The sequence below is a fragment of the Triturus cristatus genome, chromosome 1_1, assembly GCF_964204655.1.
Source record: "Triturus cristatus chromosome 1_1, aTriCri1.1, whole genome shotgun sequence".
Lineage (NCBI taxonomy): Eukaryota > Metazoa > Chordata > Amphibia > Caudata > Salamandridae > Triturus > Triturus cristatus.
Genome location: NC_140579.1, coordinates 1294425176 through 1294443916, shown reverse-complemented (window position 1 = coordinate 1294443916; position 18741 = coordinate 1294425176). Strand labels below are relative to the sequence as shown.

General features: G+C 44.4%; 1 protein-coding gene across 4 annotated transcripts in view; it reads left to right on the top strand.

Moving 5' to 3' along the window:
* Positions 1-18741, top strand: part of PSMA5 (proteasome 20S subunit alpha 5) — a 189817-nt gene that overhangs the window by 102806 nt on the left and 68270 nt on the right. The window contains exon 1 of one of the 4 annotated variants that reach the window (XM_085652963.1): positions 3548-3773. The exons of 2 other annotated variants lie outside the window; for them this stretch is intronic. In XM_085652963.1, the coding sequence (XP_085509089.1) occupies positions 3745-3773 (29 nt within the window). In that variant the 5' untranslated portion in view covers positions 3548-3744. Of the gene's footprint in view, positions 1-3547; positions 3774-18741 lie in introns of those variants that run through there. One more of the 4 variants, XM_085652956.1, reaches the window with a different exon arrangement.

Here is an 18741-nt window from a genome sequence, read left to right as displayed (position 1 = left end):
TGGCTTCAGTAATTGGGAGTCCGGTTTACCAATATGAATGCTGCTAGTACAAAAATCACCTAAAGCTGGTATTTTCTCAGTGTATCACTACATACTCTAAACGTATATAAGAAAACTTTTTTAAATGTATATAAGGTTCTACTTAAGAATTATGTCTGGGCCTTTACAGAATCTTAAAAAGTGAACAAATACCAGTATTTTTATTTGGAAAAGGTGGTAACCCTAAACAGCGGATTCAGGCGGGAAACTCCCAATTTTTTAAGCCAAAAATTGCTCTTTTTTATTTAGCTGTCTCCCCCTGAATCAACCTCTACTTCAATAGAAGTCAAAGGGGGAAATATACTCTTGCTTTTTTCAAACTTTCTGGCTTTCTTGCTAGATAAAGTTGCCATGTATGATAGTGTTACTTCAAGTTGAACACCTGAGATCGGCTGAACTAAATTCAATATACATTGATTCAACTGACTGGCGTACATACAGCTGTCCTCCTTGCGCCTTTTTAGGTCTCGCAGACCTAGTGTTGGAGCGCGCATGTGCTCCTCGCTCTGCGAGGCTTATTTTAATCATTAAGATTTCTGTAGTGGACTTGAAGCTACGCCCATCTTTTTGATTGGCTGGCGCCACCGTTTATGCTAAACACTGGGTCATGATTGAGAATGAGGCTTTTTCGTTACCGCCCAGTCTCCTTCTTGGATGGCCCATCCGGACTGGATCTTTCACTTGCGGCGTTACACAGTGGCTTCATTAGTCAGTAGGCACTATGTGTTTTTCAGTCAGTCCCGTGTTCTCTCCCGACCACCAGTTTCCGTCCCTCTCTCCTGACCACCAGTTTCTTTCCCGCGCTGCTCGTCAGGCTTTGTTCCAAACCCCTCCCCCTGCACAAACGCCTGCAAGTCAGACATTGTCTTAATTTTAAACTCGCACGCAGTCCGCCTAAGCCGCGCTTGTTTAGCTTGTTTATTTATTTTGCCATGCGGGCCGAAAGGGAGCGTTTCTCCTCAGTAAAGCAGTCTGTATTTTATTGTTAGCGCGGTCCACCTCGGCCACGCTGGTGCATTGGGAAAAGGTGTCGGCCCTCTCTTAAACCGAGTGAACTAAATCACAAGTTCTCTGGTTACATATGGTCGCGAACAACTTTTAAACTTCTATTCATTCTGGTGCGCTTGTTTTATGCGTTGTGTGCTGAGGATGCGTCTCAGTAGCAAAACAATAGCTCCCTGCTGTCCCTGCAGTGCAGAGGGAGGCCGAGCTCCAGGGGGCCCCCTCCGGCTCTGTGTCGGGGAGTCAGAGAGGCTCTGGACTGACACAGTTCCTGACTGAGTCCGGAGCGGGATGGGCGGCCCTCTATGCCTCTGTGTACTATGCAGGTTTCGCTACGCCACTGATGCACACGCTTGCGTTTTTAGTTTTGAGAGCGCCTCTGATCACCTGTTGTGTAATGTTGGACATTGTTTATGTGTCCTTGTCTGCGCACCAATGCTCTGTTTGTAGTGTTCACATCTTTGTTAGGAACGCATGTAGATAGTGCATGTATATGTGCACATGCACATCTCTGTGGTGTAAGCTGATGAATTTCTAGTCTGTGTACCTCTGCTTTGTGCGTATTGCCTTTCTTTGTGGCCACCTAATCTGTTTGTGTTGTCATAGTACATGTGTGTACCTGTATAATGCGCATATGCCTGTGTCCGTATGCTCCAGAGCCTCTGTTCTGTGTACGTCATCTTGTGTTCACATTGAGCTGCCCTTGGGTGTAGTGTGAATGTTATACATAATACATGTTACTGTCTGCAGTGTGAGGCCCTGAGTAACGAGCTGCAGAGGCATCTGTACACTTTGTAGTTGGTGTGTTTGTGGTGGGTGTTTGTCGCTGTTGTCTGGTGTCTAGACGGCAGTGTTGTATGTAATGTGTGTGTGTAGACGGCTGTATTGTATAATGTGTGCTCCGTGGAAGTGTTGCATGTGTGTCTGTCTGACTAGGTGGTAGGGGAGCAGAGGGCTCGGCCTCCATTACGGAGGGGATGCTGGGCACATCCACTGGGCCAGCGCGGCCCTGCACAAACCAGCCAGACCAGATGGGCAGAGCTCCGAGTGGGCAAGTGAGCAGCTGCGCCCAGAATCAGAGCTGGGGATGCAGCTCTTCCGCCCTCCCCCTCCCCCTACAGAGAGGTTGGGAACCTCCCTGAAACAACAGGCACTGTTAATTACCGATCTGTACTGTATCAAAGCATAAAATACTAATCTTATGCTCATATGAAAACGAGGTCTGTGTTGTGGCCTAAATGCACCTCTCTCCATGGTGCTATTTGCACAGAACTTGCACACTGGTTTCCATCTGTCTTGGTTTTAGCTGACATTAATTTTATTGTTTTCAAATGATATATTTGTTTTCGGTGCTGTGAAACAAATTAATGGCATTCGGTATGTTTGAAAGGGGGTTTGCTAGTAAGACTTTATTCATATTTTCATAATTTTTCTAAACTATCGAGCCAATATTATTGAAGTTGTTTGCACTTAGCCACCACAAACTTGCACGCCAGGATTTTAACTCGTTCCGTGCTCATGACGGAACCACGCCGTCATGAGCCACGGTTGCCGTGTGCTCATGACGGAGTGGTTCCGTCATGCTGCGGCCGTTGGCGGCCCCGCCGCCCACGCGGCGCTAATTTCCCGCCTGTGCGGGCGATTAGCGCCGTGGGCGGAGTCATGACGGAACCACTCCGTCATGAGCACAGCCCAACCGTGGCTCATGACGGAGTGGCTCCGTAATGAGCACTGCGCCACCGCGCTGCCCCCCCCCCCGCACCTCCCAGCGCTGCGGCGGAATTTCCGCCGCAGCGAAGGGGTTAAGCAAGCATTTGCAATGCAATAGGTCTCGCATTTGCGAGATTTTGAGCTAAATAGCATTGTAAGTGGCAGTGGCTTTTATTTATGTGTTTTGAAAATCTGCAAGCAACGACTAGAAGTACAAAGTGCACATAAGTAAAAGGCATTGTCATTTACAATGCCAATAGGTCAAAGTTTAGAAAATACGAGATCTATTGTATTGTAAATGCTTGTTTCGTTTGCTGTGAGATAAAACAAATTATAATCCCCATGATGCCCAGCGCTTTGTCATCGCCAATGGCACAGCTTTCATCCCGAACGTTGAGCCATCTTGGAAAATAAATTTTCATACAAGAATCATTCGGGTTGTACGGTGAAGCCCCACTCCTCTATGTTTGTTTTGAATTGTGAAAACAATTTCTATTTAATCACTATGAATATTACAATTTCATTTATGTGGCGCTTACTGCCCCTGACGCGGCGCAATTTTTGAAGTATTTGAATTTCATATGACCACGAGCATGACAGCCATCTCTTCTTCATAAGGTTTTTTTTTAAACGTATCCATCACTATAACCTTGTTATTTCTCCTTTGCTTGCTCTGTTCCACTAATTTTGCTCTTATCAAGTAAATTTGTTCTTTCTAATATGGCGACAGTGCTCGCGTTATTCCTAGCAGCTCCGCGGCAGTTTGCCTCGTCATTCTTGCCCTTCCTTAGTTTCCACTACGGTTGCTGGCAGGACCAATGGTTTGTAGCGACGGTGGGCCGCTGCACAGGCGCACCGCGTGTCTTGTGGTTTGCGCACGCGCGTTGTGTCTTAAACCGGCAAGCCTTTGCGGGCTGAGAGGTTTACTAGAGATTCACTGGTGATATAGCAAATCCAGCTGCAACACGGAACAAAGTCATCCAAGAGCCTACAATGTTTCTAACCCGCTCCGAATATGACAGGTAATATCTAAGGGTACAAAGAGTTGGGATGGGGAACTGTCTCGAGCGATTGGTGGCATTACGTGATGGTGTAGGCGCGAGGGGCAGAACGATCTTGTGTCTGGAGGCTCTCTTCTCTGTAGGGTCTTGGGGTTCACCTCTCATAAGCCTTTGGGGGGGTTTGACTGTTCAGAGGAGCCAACACTTCCAAGTCTCGCGAGGGTTATTGATAAGCACATGCTTTTCATCTTTGTTACAACTCCGGAAGTGACATCTCAGAATGGTGTCACCAGAATTGACGTTTCTGAAGGGCACCAAGCAAGCTCTAGTGCTTTAGGAAATGTAAAAAAAACATATTTCACAACTTGTGGGGTGCGCAATAAAGCTAACTTACTGGCATTAGAGTGGAATCTGTGATATTGAGCATACACCAGAATTGATGTTTCTGAAGGGCACCAAGCAAGCTCTAGTGCTTTAGGAAGTGTAAAAAAAACATATTTCACAACTTGTGGGGTGCGCAATAAAGCTAACTTACTGGCATTAGAGTGGAATCTGTGATATTGAGCATACACACAGATTGCTGCTGAGGCATCCAACTGAGTTAACTCATTTGGTCTGGAGCTTGTTAACAGTAGTTTCTCAGTTCGTTGCATGTGTTTAACCCACTACTATTTTATTGCCACTGTTCTCGCATTGTGCCTGATGCAACATCCAGAGACCTTGAAGTCTGCCATCGCACCCTAAAAATACGCCTCCAAGAAGCAGAGATCCATGAGAAAGCCCTCAGCTGGACAACATCCTTCCTCTCCGGCAGAACCCAGAGAGTCCGACTCCCACCCTTCCTATTCGAAGCCACCGACATCAACTGTGGCGTTCCCCAGGGATCATCACTTAGCCCGACGCTGTTCAACATCTACATGGCCCCCCTCGCACAAGTAGCCCGTCAGCACAACCTCAACATCATCTCCTACGCCGATGACACCCAGCTCATCCTCTCCCTCACCAAGGACCCCCGCACCGCCAAAACAAACCTCCACGAGGGAATGAAGGCCGTTACCGACTGGATGCAGAGCAGCCGTCTGAAACTGAACTCGGACAAGACGGAGGTCCTCATCCTCGGATCCACCCCCTCGGCCTGGGACGACTCGTGGTGGCCAGCATCGCTGGGAACAGCACCCACACCTACCGACCACGCACGCAACCTCAGATTTCTCCTAGACTCCTCCCTCCATGTCGAAGCAGATCAACGCTGTCTTCTCCTCCTGCTACAACACCCTCCGCATGCTCCGCGGAATCTACAAGTGGATCCCGTCCGAAACAAGGAAAACTGTTGCACAGGCCCTCGTCAGCAGCAGGCTGGATTACGGCAACGCACTCTACGCAGGAATCCCAGCCAAACACCTGTATCGACTACAACGGATCCAAAACACCTCCGCACGTCTGATCCTCAACGTACCCTGACACAGCCACATCACCCCCCACCTGAAAGACCTGCACTGGCTCCCCGTTGACAAGAGGATCACCTTCAAACTTCTCACCCACGCACACAAAGCACTCCACAACACCGGACCAGCCTACCTGAACGACCGACTCAACTTCTACACCCCCACCCGCCAGCTCCGCTCAGCAAACCTCGCCCTCTGCTGTCTCCCGCATCCAATGAAAGACCACCGGCGGCAGAGTATTCTCCTACCTCGCCGCCAAGACCTGGAACACCCTCCCCACCCACCTACGGCAGACCCAGGACCTGCTCACCTTCAGAAGACATCTCAAGACCTGGCTCTTCGAGCAGTAGCGGTTCCCTCCTCCCTTCAGCGCCTTGAGACCCTCACGGGTAAATAGTGCACTTTACAAATTGACTGATTGATTGATTTGAAACAGCTCAAAGCCTAGATACTGCTCTGACAACAGTCCTCCCTTATCACGTGTATCGCTACTACTGCCCGAATTACCCACAAATACCCTGAAAAATTGGGTGTAATTTCAGAACCAAGCTCAACCTAAAACATTAATCGTTTTATTTGCACTCAGCTACTTTAGATGGACATAAGCAATTTAAAGACTTCTGGTGAATTATACTTGTTGCACTGCTAGTGTTACTGCATTTAGTTCCGGCCGCAAGAACCCCTCGTAATGATCTTTAAAAGGAAAGGAAACGTTAGTCTGTTACAGTCCAATGGGTTCGAGTGAATTAAACCAAAAGTACAAATAACTTAATGCCCTAATATGGTAAATGATAGCCTGCAACTGGAAACACGCTCCTTTGTAATATGGAGGTATATGTGTGGAGCTGAACCTCAATATTTCACTGAGCCCCAATGTTTTATGCACCCCGGTTTTTACCTAATGTAATCCGGCTCTGTTGTTCTCATTGGTCTATTGGAAAGAGACTCCCTAACATTAAACCCATTAATTAGCAGAGTAAAATTCAAATAACTGGAGCACTCAAAAACTTGAGTTTTATATCGGAAATTAATTTTAAGGATTATTCAAACCTTCAAAACTAGTTTTTTTTTTTTAATACATATTTTATGTATAAACTATTCGCAAAACTTCAGACTCATCATGATATGTTCATGTTTAAATGACCTTGGCAAATCCAAAGCCACTTCGTTCTAACTAAAACTCTTAGCACTAGCCCATTTCTTAATGTAAAAGAAAATCTTCTGTTTGCGTCCTGAGTAACTGCACTCTGGAGATGTACACCACAATATGAAACATTTCTCAAACAAAAGCTCATAAAATTATTGTTCTTCTGCAAGCCTTCAACAGAATGTCCTGCAGAAGTCCTTCAAAATGAGCACTGGGTATACGTGAAAAGTTTCATTCACAATACACGCTTTCTAGTGGAAATCAGTCTATACCTCATAGTGCACTGCAGAAACTAACTTGCAGCATGTCTACATTGGGAGGAGGAATGAACAGGAGCAAGATGAGTTGAACATCCTAAACTTCATTCATTCTAATAAAGTGGAGTCTAACAAGAAAATGTGGCATAACTATATCGCATTATTAATAACACTTATAAAGACCCTTATTTACATCTCGGCAGATGGAATACTCCTTCACAAATGTGACCAATATCTCGTCTGCCATACTACGATATCCATAGGATATTATGGGATCGTAATACGGCGGACGAGATATGTCAAGTTTATGATGGAGTATTCCCCTCTGCGAAGGTCTATATCGGGCTCTAGGTCATTTCCAGTGCATCATCATTAGTTTGTCAGTTACAACCAATGCACCATTTAAATAACCATTTCGCACAAGTAACTTGTCACCCATATTTGCACATAAGATACAACATAAACCGATGGTAGCCCTAGTCATTGTTCAAGGTTATCCAGAACAACACAGAAGACAGTGAGTTGTAAACTGTTACTGAAAACATCGTGACGATGGGCATTAAACCATTCAATTTTAAAAAGCAAATGCATGTTTAGCAGACAACTAAGAGAAGATGAACTATTCATAGAAGTGTGGCACCTCAGTCCTTTCTTTCAACTGAAGTGAGGCAATATTACAACTCCCAAAATACATTTGATTGTGGCACGCACAGCCTGCAATGTAAAGTACTTTGCTTTAGATTCTAGTTCTATAAAAAAGGTGAGTCTGTCTGTTTGCTTTATTGCCATTTACAAATACTGAGGTGTGTTGTAAAATAAGAAATGAGTTGCAGTCTGTATTTCTTGCCGCCATTTTTTAATTAACTTTTTCAAATACAGATGCTGGCAGATTTCCGTCATTTTAAGCAGTGCTACATATTTTACATAGTGTCTGTCACCCTCGTTTTGTAGCATTGTAAGGTAGGCTGTATAGATTACAAATAGTATAATAATAAATAATAGTGTGTGCTTTTGTGGGGTGCATCTTGGATCCCTCCCTCTTTGTTCTTTTTGGCATGGCCAGAATCAAATATTTACTTTCCCAGAGGAGGGTGCAACTCTTTCTTGACTATTTTAGGTGGGTGCTTTCAAGGGATCTATTAGATCCTGTGCCCCCTCCTAACTCCACACCGCTGCCGATGTTTGCAGCCAGACCTTTCAGACAGAGATTCAGAATTATGCTGTAAGGGAAAGCAAACCATCTGGCAGTCAGTGGCTGCAATGGGTGATCGGTTTTGTGTAATAGGATTTTAGGGTGCAGTGCTTGGGTACTGGCGACAATGCCATGAGAGTGATGGGCTTGGACACATAATGCCCGAGGTTGCTGGTGGTCCCTTGAGTGAGAGGCTTGGTTGTTAAACAGTAGGCGAGATAGTCTGTTGTACAAAATAAATGGGCTGTAATTAGTGATGAACTGTGATGGTGTTGAAGCTAGAGGAGTAGAGTGCCTTAGGGGGTTTGGAGGATGGAGCACACGTCCTCCGATTGCTAGATATATTTCCGGCTGATTCTATAGCAGGGTCAGTTTATTTTTGGCAGTTTTTGTCCTAGCGTAAAATGGCATTGCTCATTGAAAGGGCAAGTTATATGAATCTTCTGTATGGCTCAAGAGCAGTGATCTAAGTGGGCTTGGACTGATTATGGAATAATTTAAAAACGCATACATACACATTGAAGCAGGGCCCTGGGCGCCTACTGTTTCTGTCCTCCGCCTTCTGAACCAAATAACACACCTGCCTTTCACTCTCAGGACTGCATGGTAACTTACTGGATGTCCTCCTTGTGAGGTGAGGGTTAAGAAACGTAGTGAATGCTGAAGTTACTATTTGTTATCCAGAACCTAAGATACTGTCCTTTCAATTGGAAAACTTGCGTGAGAAGTGTTAGACCTGGTACCATTGGCGCGAGTCTCCCTTCCATTTTTTCTGATTGCCTCCTCTGATTTTGATATGTTTTGCTGGTTTAAATGCTTTGGGCACTGTGCCACTGCTATTCAGTGCCACACTGCAAGAGCTCCCTATGTTAAATTGATGTATTCGTTAGTGACTCCATGATTGGGTTATTTGATTTACTTGTCAGACCCTAGTATAGTGCATCATGTGTGCCCAGGGCTTGTAAATCAAATGCTACTGGTGGGCTTGCAGCGCTGGTTGTGCCACTCACAGAAGCAGTTTGTAAAGTGTGTCTCAGGTCTGCCATTGCAGAGCCAATGTGCAGTCTGGTACTGCCATGCTGACTGACCAAGTGCACCCACTTGCCAGTCCCTAAACCTTCCCTTATCTTCATATCAGACTCCCCTATGGTAGGCCCAAGGGCAGGGTGCATTGTAAGTATAAGGTAGGACATTCACTGGTGTGTGTGGCATGCCCTAATAGTGACTTACAGCCATTTTCGTTTTTCACTATTGCAAGGCTCCCTGTTCCCCATAGGCCAGAATGGGCAGTTTGATTATTACATCTTATAATCCTAACTGACTCGGGGAACATGGTAGAAATTCGAGTTTAGTATGCCTGAACTCAGAATTATAAAATATATCTTTTAGTAAAGTTGGTTTTAACATTCTGTGTTTGAAAATAGCACTTTTAGAAAGTAGGTATTTTCTTGCTTAACTTTCCAAGCCTGCCTCTGCTAGGTTGTGTATTGTGTGTCTGGTTCTGTGAGTGACGGGCTGGGGGATTCCAGGGGAGAGGGTGAGTCAGCACAGGGCTGAATAGGAAGATCTGCATGTAGCTGGGTGGGAGGAGTTGCACCTGGGACCTGAATAGGGCTGTGCCTTCCCTCCACAATGCTGCCTCCACCTCCTGTGGTGTCTGATGTCTCTGCCCTGCACTCTGAAAGGAAAGGAGTCAGGTAAAGTGCTCCGGGACTGACCAGAACTGGTGTGGACTAGGCAAAGGCCTCTCTGCCTTCAGAGAACAAAGAGAAAAGTAGTATAAATATGGGGACCCAGACCCCAAGACTTTAGATCACTTCTGGAACAAGAAGAAACCTCTGCCAAGGAGAAGAACCAAAGGAAGCTGTAGGAGTGGACTGTCCCCCTGCCAGTGTGCTGTGTTGCTGGATTGGCCTACAGTGGTGTCTTCAGTGCCAAGGAGAGAAGAAGGAACTCTTGTGTGTACTTCATCATCTTGCAGAATATTTCTCCAAGGGCTTGAACGTGTGCTTGCCTCCTGCTGAAGTCTCAGGGACAAAATACTTCACCACCAGCTCCTCCCTGAATTTCCTTGCTGGGAATTATATCTGCAGAAGCCTGCGTGTCACTGGGAGCTGGAAGCGTGACGCAACAAGAAGAAGCGTGTCGCCTCTGTAGCTGTAGTCATCGCATCGCCGTAGAAGCGTGCCGCTGCCGCATCTCCAAGAAGCGTGCCTTCCTCGCAGCTGTCTGCTGTGGCATCACCGGAAAAGCGCGTTGCAACCGTGATGGTCGCCGTTGCATCATCGAAGAAGCGTGTCGCAGGGCCTGCCGTGGCTCCAAAGTACAGAGTCGCCGCAAGGCTGCCAGGGCGTGCCTCATCGTCTCAACCTCGTCGCATCAAGGCCCCACCTTATCGCATTGCACAAGATTGTCGCATGGCGTTGAATCACCATCTTGCCGCATCGCAACTGGGCTGCAGCACGAGAATCTACGCATCGCCTTCTCTCCGGTAAGGATCAAGACGCATCCCCTACTCTGCCCAAGCATTGAGGAGCGACGCATCGTCTCCCCCGAAGCAAGGAACCGACGCATCTTCCAACGCTGCGAGCCTTTTGTTTATTTTGCATTCCGCATCCAGGTACTTTTGTGAGAACTGTGTCGCATTTACCATCAACGTGAACTGAGTTAATTCTACCATCTTTAAGTCAATTTTGAGTACAGTATTATGGATTTTTGTTGTTTGTGGTCTTGTGTTAAGTCTATATAAAGAATACTTATTTTTATAAAACCTGTGTGGTGTCCATCTGTAGTGTTTTCACTGTATTACTGTATGTGTTCACAAATGCTTAACACACTGCCTCTGAGAAAAGCCTGTCTGCTCGTGCCAAGCTACCAAGGGGGTGAGCAGGGGTTATCCAGTAGTGTAATCCCCTTTCCCTGACTTATAAGCAAGGGTCCCTATTTGGTCAAAGGTACCTACCTCTGCCAACTAGAGACCCCCAGTTCTAACAAGAAGCCTAACAAGACGTTGTTGCTAAGTGTTTATTGCTTATAGCCGAGGATAATGATGCTTTATAAACCGTTAACCAATATGAGAAGGCAACAAAATATTTATTCTTTGTCCTGTAAGGCTATATTTATAAATGTTTTGTACATAGGCCTACTGAACCGCAAGATTCTTTGTCATATGTATTTTCCTCTTGCAGAAGATTATTGGATACACTTCTTGGAACACGCTTGTTTAGGTCTTGGCTGAGCCAGCGTGCATGTGCTGCTCTGTGAGGCTTTTGTAAGGGCTTCCAAAAGGACTTCCAACTCCCACAGCTTTCCTCTTGTTTTTTTTTTTTTAGTGCAACGCAGTTGATTGGCCATTTGCGTAAGGCTTCCACAAAAGAAAGCACGCAAATGGCCAAAGTCTCGGGTATGTCCCGCCTTATCTTTAAATGTCCCCTCCCATGGCCTAGGGGTCTCGGGAGCGCTCAGGGTACCATCTGTTCTGGCAGCTGCATTCCTTACAGCGCGCACTCCCTGGCTTGTCTTGTGAGCTTTCACTTGTTTTATCGTTGCTGTGCCAGGAAAGTTTCTATTGAGAGAAAAAAAGGGCTAAGTCCAGTATATTTTAGGAGTGTCTGTAACAGGTGCCACATAATTAAGACAAGCAACTTCAGTTTTCATGCAGGACACAGACTGTAAATGCTTTAGTTTAAGCTAGCAATATGTAAATGCTTTCATTTAAAATTGCAAAACGATATGTTTAAAGCTGCCCCCTTTTCCATGCTGCACCCCTGGTTGTAGTTAATGCAAGTGTCTGCCTTGAACTACTGCAGTGTTAATCATGCCTTTGCCAGTTTTGTGCTCTTGGAATTGTAGCCAGTTACTTTTTAGGGGTGTGCGAAATTTGCTTTTGCATAATTGTGGCACATGTCGGAAAAATTATGCGGAATGGAAAACTGGCATTTAACTCTGTATTTAAGCATGAAATGCGTCCTTGTATCCATTTTGGAGACAAGGACACATTGTTTGCTTAAAAATGTTGCACAATAAACCCAAGTGCTGGGAGCAGAATCCGCGAGCATTTTGGTCGTTTGCATTGTTCTTGTGCCACATATAATTACACCACATGGTGTAATAGCGTAATTTCACATAGAAATCGTGACACGAAATTCCAGCTATTACGTAAAATTGTCAATGTACTGCAAATTTCACCCGGGCCTAGTCATTTTTGATAAAGGTCCTATTTTTCACCAAGTTATTCTGAGTGTCCTCATAGAAAACGGCCACCTTGTTAATTTGTTTACCAGGCATTGACTTTTATTCTGACGCAGCCTTCCTCAGGGAACCGAGGCTGTCTGTGGGTGCTGCCTGCCCAGACAAGGCTTCCCTTTGGCAGCCTTTGAAATACAGGATGGGTGTAGGTAACAGCACCTACAACTACTGGTATGAATATTACTATTAACAATGATGCAGTAACTTTGAGTACTTAACTTATTTTTTGCTATTGTTGATGCTGAACATACATTTGCGTAGATAGGCATATGTCGTGGAAGTCAGAACAGAGAGGTACTAGCTTCTATAATTTGCCTTAACATAGTAATTGTTATTAATACATGCTGTGATGTGCTAGTATTAGCCCAGCAAAACTAGGAGGCTTAGTATGTGGTCATTAACTACTGTTGTTTTCCTGTATTGTAAGTTCACAGTGTGAAGAAGCGACATACACGTATACATAAGCAGATGGGGGAAGTATGTCTGCCTACGGCATATGAGTTTGATGGTAATAATGTTAGTTAATGGCTTTATTGACAACGTGTTGTGAGGCTTTAGTAACTGTTGTCATTTTTCATTGTGCGCCCTGACGCGGGTACCATTATTGTGCTGTGGACATTTAACCGCTGTTAATAAATGTAACATAAGTTAATAATGCTTAACTAAGAGTCTTCTGTCATACCATGAAGCCAAAACTGTGCATTTACTATCTAATACTTAAGCTCCCATGCATAAGGGTGCTCGCTTACACCTGCAGATTGGCCTCTCAGTCAAACGTAAATTCCTGTCTCTTCTTCTGAATTTACAAATACATTTTATGAACACAAAATTCCAGTAATCCTGACTTTGTGAATGGAGATGGAATTTTTTGTTTGCAAACTGATTTGTTTGTGTGCTCCGGGGCATTTCAATTTAGGTACTCAAAAACGGTAGTGAATCGGGTTAAAGACGTTAGAAATAAAATTCGATTAGTAGCTTGCAATGATCTTCGTTTTTCTCTGCAAGTGTGTTGCCATTTGATTGTACCTCTGAGCCTAAGGATGCTTCCTGAAGTGGCCATATTTTTTTTTATTTGGTTAGTCTGGACGGATATTTTAATGCAAGCATTTTATATCCTGGCAAATTTACAGCTTTTATTTGACCAATGAATAGTTAGTTTGGAACTCAGACAATCTCATGATCTTTTGCAGTTCAGAAGAAAGCTTAAAACATGGCTGTTTCCCAGAGCCTGATAGCTCTGGTGATGTTCCATCTGCTCTATTTCTGTTTTCCCCCTTGCCATCTGATAATGAATCATGTACTGTAGCGCCGAGATACCCGTTGGGTGATTGTTGCGCTTTATAAATACTGCATACAACACAATTCAACACAAATAATGCATTCTTGTTTCAAATTACACTTTTATCATGATCACTACTGATATGAATGTAATGTGTTTTTTTTTTTTTTTTTTTCCATAGGCAGTCAATAAAGGCTTTCCAATTAGCATGACCCCAGACCAGCCTGGTTTATCTAAAGCAGGGACAAGCTAATTGGTAGCTGGTTGTCAGATAAGTGTTTATGCATCTGTACAGTAAGAAGTTGGATTAATCTTTGGCTCGGGTGACTACCTACCTGAAGGAATAATCACAACCATTGTCAGAGTGAATCTTCAAAATCACAAAACTAACCTGAACCCTTTGATACCTATGGCACAGAGCAGACAGGCTTACCGTAGGGTAATGTTTTAAGTATTTATGCAAAACCAAAATGGTTATAAAGTCAAAATGCAAAACAATAAAAATACCAAACTGAATTAGAAAATTATAATAACATTTAATAAACAAAATGACAAAAATCCAATAAGGGGAACCTAGTTCATTAATTTTTATAGTTTAAAGCAGAAATGGTGCCAAAAAGCACAAAATACCACATTTAGGCAATGGCGCTGTATATCGGGACATAGGTGCATTTTGAGGCTGACCATGATGGAGAGCGGGTCGGATACACCAACCAGGTTCATTTTGGTCAAAGATTTTAGTTTCTGACTTAACGTCTGATTTAGAGTTCAGCGGATGGGATACTTCGTCACAAACTTGACAGATATCCAGCCTGCTGTATTACAAGTTCCATTGGATATAATGCACTCGTAATCTGGGATATTCATCATGTTTGTGGCAGAGTAACCCATACGCCAAACTCTAATTGAGGTCCTTAGTCACTTAAATCGCAATCCACCTCAGGAGAATATGTCTAAAGTCCCCGTCCTCCCAAAGCCTGGTGAAGGGGGGGGGGGAGGGGGGGGGGGCCGGCTTTTAGAGACTCGCAGGTTGTCAGGCAGGGACCAGTCCAGGTCCAGTTGCCGTTGGTCAGCTGGGTACTTCCAGGAAAAGGCATCTTGCAGCTTGTTGTATTCCTTAAGCTTGAACAGGAGGCCAGCCCTATACCCCTTGGAGCCATTTATTTCTCCTGGGTACAAAAGGGAGCAGGTTCAGCCCTTCAGGTCACATACATGTCCTAACCCCTTTCGATATTCCACAGATCCAGGAAGTGTTCTGAATTAGGTGCTTGGCGATGCCACATTTATGCCTGGCACTAGCTAGTGGTTGAGAATGACTCCTAGGAACACCCTAACCAATGGGGTAAGAGTTCCCCGGGGCACCCCGACCCACGTTGGCAATTTTCAAGATGGCAAATGTCTTGTGCTACACTTAACTTGGGTCAGAAGGCTGGGGCTATGTGTAGGGAGTAGACTATGGTAATCCTAGTGTCTTCCCACATCTAACATTAAAGTAAAGTTTGAGGCAGCCACTGTACCCACCATACAACCAGACACACAATTCTGGTAGGACAAAGCGAGAGTCCTTCAGCAACCAGACAGTGGATCCAAAAGAATTGTGGTGGCATCCTGTTCTCTGCTCTTTTAAGTGTGCCTTAACTGTTGTATGTAAATCCAGCAGACCTGTCAAGCAGGATTCGACACTAGTGACAAAAAGGATGCCGTCAGCACACACCCTGCATATTCTGTGGGGTTCAGAGGAGCCCTCTCGACCCATTCAGGTCAGCCTACTGTTTTGCTCCTGGATGACATTTCGCACCTATTCACTAACATTCAAGGCTACTTAATGACTAGGAGAAGCTAGAGAGATGATGCAACTGAAGCACTGCAGGTAGAGAAATTGTAACTTTCTAAAAGTTATTTTTCTTCTATATTAAAAACCAGGCTTTTGTAAATGTTTTTTCAATTGTCACAAGAAATCGGACAAGTGAATATTTTTACTTTCAGTCTTTTGGTGATCCTTATGGGTCTGGCAGGGTTGTGAAGGGCTTTGTTAAATATCTTTCCAGTTTCACTCACCCAAGACATCTCTCTCTATAGCGTCAACTGCTTCAAAATGAGATCTTCCTAATAATTGCTAAAGTTGAAAAGTTTCATATCCAACTTCTAGATTTTTGTGACTTTCTAAAGGAAGTTATTATTTTACCCCTGTTCACAGCAATGTGGAGAGAATTTTGTTCAGCTCTTTGAAAAATATGCTTAAGATAGGATTTTGATTTGTAATACTGCACTTTGACCATAAAAATGTTCCTGATTAATAAATATTCAAGAATGCCCGGAAATGGATGAGTACTCTTCTACAGTACCTGACAAGGCTAGAATTGAGCAACTAGAGACTGGAGGGAAAAAAATGATGGAATAGTTTAGGCTGAATATGTGTTTTCTTTACCACGCTTAATTATTCTAGTAAGCAGTACCCAAATCCTGACTTCTTAAGCTTTAAGAAATTATGATGAACAAAAGTGAAGGTGGCATGTATCCTTTCTCTGTACCACTTTGTAGGTGGAAGTATTTGGATTCAATCCCACTTGGGTAAATATTGCACCTAGTTGAGCTTAACAGCACTAACATTTTCAGTAAATCTAATCCCTATCCCAATGCCATTCTAAATCCATAAACATGTACCACTGCATCAGGTGGCCAAAAGCCTTTTGCGAATCCAGACTAGCTGAAACCAGATATTGACCATTCCCCGACAGAGCCCATGGTATTGTAGATCAGTCTGATATTGGTGGTGGCATGGTGTCCTTTATAAGCAAACATTGGCAAAGTCAATTGGTCTCGCCTACGAGTACAAGAACAAGTAGGCGAGACCTATTGGCATGGCCAGTGCTTGTTTTATCCTTCTCAAAGCAGTGTCCACCAGTGATATTGTACAACGTATGTGTGTCAGGGTATCTCTTTAGCTTTTCTGTAATGTTTTAGCACAAGACTGGTGTGGTCCTCATCCCATCTTTAAATGTTTATTTTGTGTTTGTTTGTGATCAGCATAGGTCTTTCCTCATGTGGAATCAAAGTGTGCGTCACAAAACGATGTTTGGTGGCGCTATCCCGTTTCACCATTTTAATTAGAGCTTATTCTTTTGTTGTTTCATAGTCGTGTGTCTGCTTTGCAACGTCAGATGAGCTTTGTTTTAGGAAAATAAACCTCCTTGTGTGCTTTGTTCACGGCCTTTGCTCCCGCTCAGGCAAGGAAACGCGGCTCTCTTTGGATATTCACGCTATGGCCCCAAAAACCGCACACAGATCGGCCCGGGCCGGGAGGGCTCTCATCACTGAAAGTTCCGTCTTGACTGGAAACAGTGTTGCAATATCGGCATCTCGGGTTTCTTTGGCGGCTCCCTCGGCGGCCTCAGAGGTTACGACAGAACACGCAGGGAGAGCCCAGAAAACAGCTGCAATCTCCGGTAAGCAGATCATTCGACCTACCTTATTTTCTACAGATATCCAGAGTAGGTCAGGCTCCGTATTGATTTCTGAGACTTCTGCTGAGAGCAATGCGGTCTCTGTCAGCCCTCCCATGCCCTTCTCGCCTTTAGTGCTCAACGACGCTGTGACTGTGATTGGTAATGGTACTGGTTGTGGACTAATTATAAACCAACAATCAGAGAATCGCAGCGACATTGGTGAAACAAATCATATCCTATCCAGCAAGGTATCTAGGCATTTAGAGGCATCCTCAGAGACTCTTATGTTAGCTGGGGAGGGGACGTGCATGGTTGACACTCTGAAACCTCCTTAATGCCCACGCAGCGCTCATCCCACTTGTGAATATACGGAAACGAGCTTAGATACACTGACATCTCCTACTACGGGCGTGCAACCTTTATCAACTGAAGATGAAACGAATCGTAAGGAAACCCAAGACTGCCCTATCGATGATTATGAAGATTCAGTTGAGGAAGAAGAAGAAGAAAATACGTCTAGCCCTCCCATACGACATTCTGGCCCCAAAAAGGGAAAATCAAAAGCGAAACGTAAAATAAAGAAAGGGAAGATTCTCAATGCCTCCATTTTGTCTGCTTCAGGCCCTGTTTTGAAGCCACGGGGTAAAGCTATTTCTGACGAAAGTCCTCTGCGAAGGTGGATACAAGCCAAAGGAGGGGTTAAGAATATGGCCTTGCGACTCTCAGGCACTAATCTTGCTGGAGAAGAAGAGCACCTAAAGGAATGCCCTGCCATAACTGGAGATAACATAATCCAACTTGCCTCGACTGGTTCATTTGCTGATACAGGCACTCTTTCATCTGACTCCCAGGTTTCTATTGCTTCTACTCCAGTAACAACTACTGATCTAGATTTTCAACGAACACCCTTAACTCTTGAAGGCACTTTGCCTACCCAAGATTACACTGGGAGTGCAGTAAGTAACCCTTCCTCCTTCGATCAGATCTTAAAAATGTTGACAGATCATAGAAATGAGGCGCAACAACACTTCCTGCAGCTTAGAGAGGATAATTGTCAAATACAGAGGTCTTTAGTAGAAGTTACCAACAAATTTGGCATAATTACTCAAGAAGTGACGGAGTTAAAACAAAGGGTTGCTGGCATCGAGGAAACATCTGCACGGGTTGAGACTTTAACTAGTCAACATGATACACAGATATCAAGTCTCCAGAACAAACTCAAAGACATGGAGAATCGCCAAAGAAGGCAGAATCTTCGACTTTTTGGGATAGCAGAAGGTTCAGAAGGATCTGATCCGCGGGCCTATATGGTGAACCTTCTTCGGAGAGCTTTTCCAGACTTATCAGACTGGGACTGGGATTCCCAGCTACAAAGGGTCCACAGGCTACCTCTGGCGCAGAGAAATAAAGAGCAAATTTCCACGGCCTTTTCTGATTTACTTTGGCAATTATCTACTACGGCAAGCGGTTTCCTCTAAAGCCAAGCCTCACTCCCCTATGAAAGTTGACAATGTCACGTTTTTTGTTAGATCCGACTTGAGCAAAGCCACTATGGATAAACGTTGGAAGTTGCGGCAATTAATCGACCCTTTTAAATCTTTGGGCGGACAGGTATTCCTGCAGGAACCTGCCCGGTTGAAAGTAATGAAAGGCGGCCACACATACGTTTTTACCGATGTTAAGGAAGCTGAGACCGCATTATCAAAATTTGGCTAAGAACTTCCGATAAATTCTTGATACTTATAACTATCTACTTTAGGGCTTTAGTAGATTGTTTATCATACTAAGTATTTTGTCTAGGCAAAATTGGTCATAAACGTTGGGTCACTGGGTCACTAGTTAGGGAGTCAATTATGCGATACGACAATCTTTTTTTTTTTTTTGTCTTTTTCTGGGTGGCATTTCTCTTTGTTTCTTTTCCTCTTCCTAGGATAGAGTGGGGGGGCTAGAGGGTCAGAGGGAGCTATCCACAGCT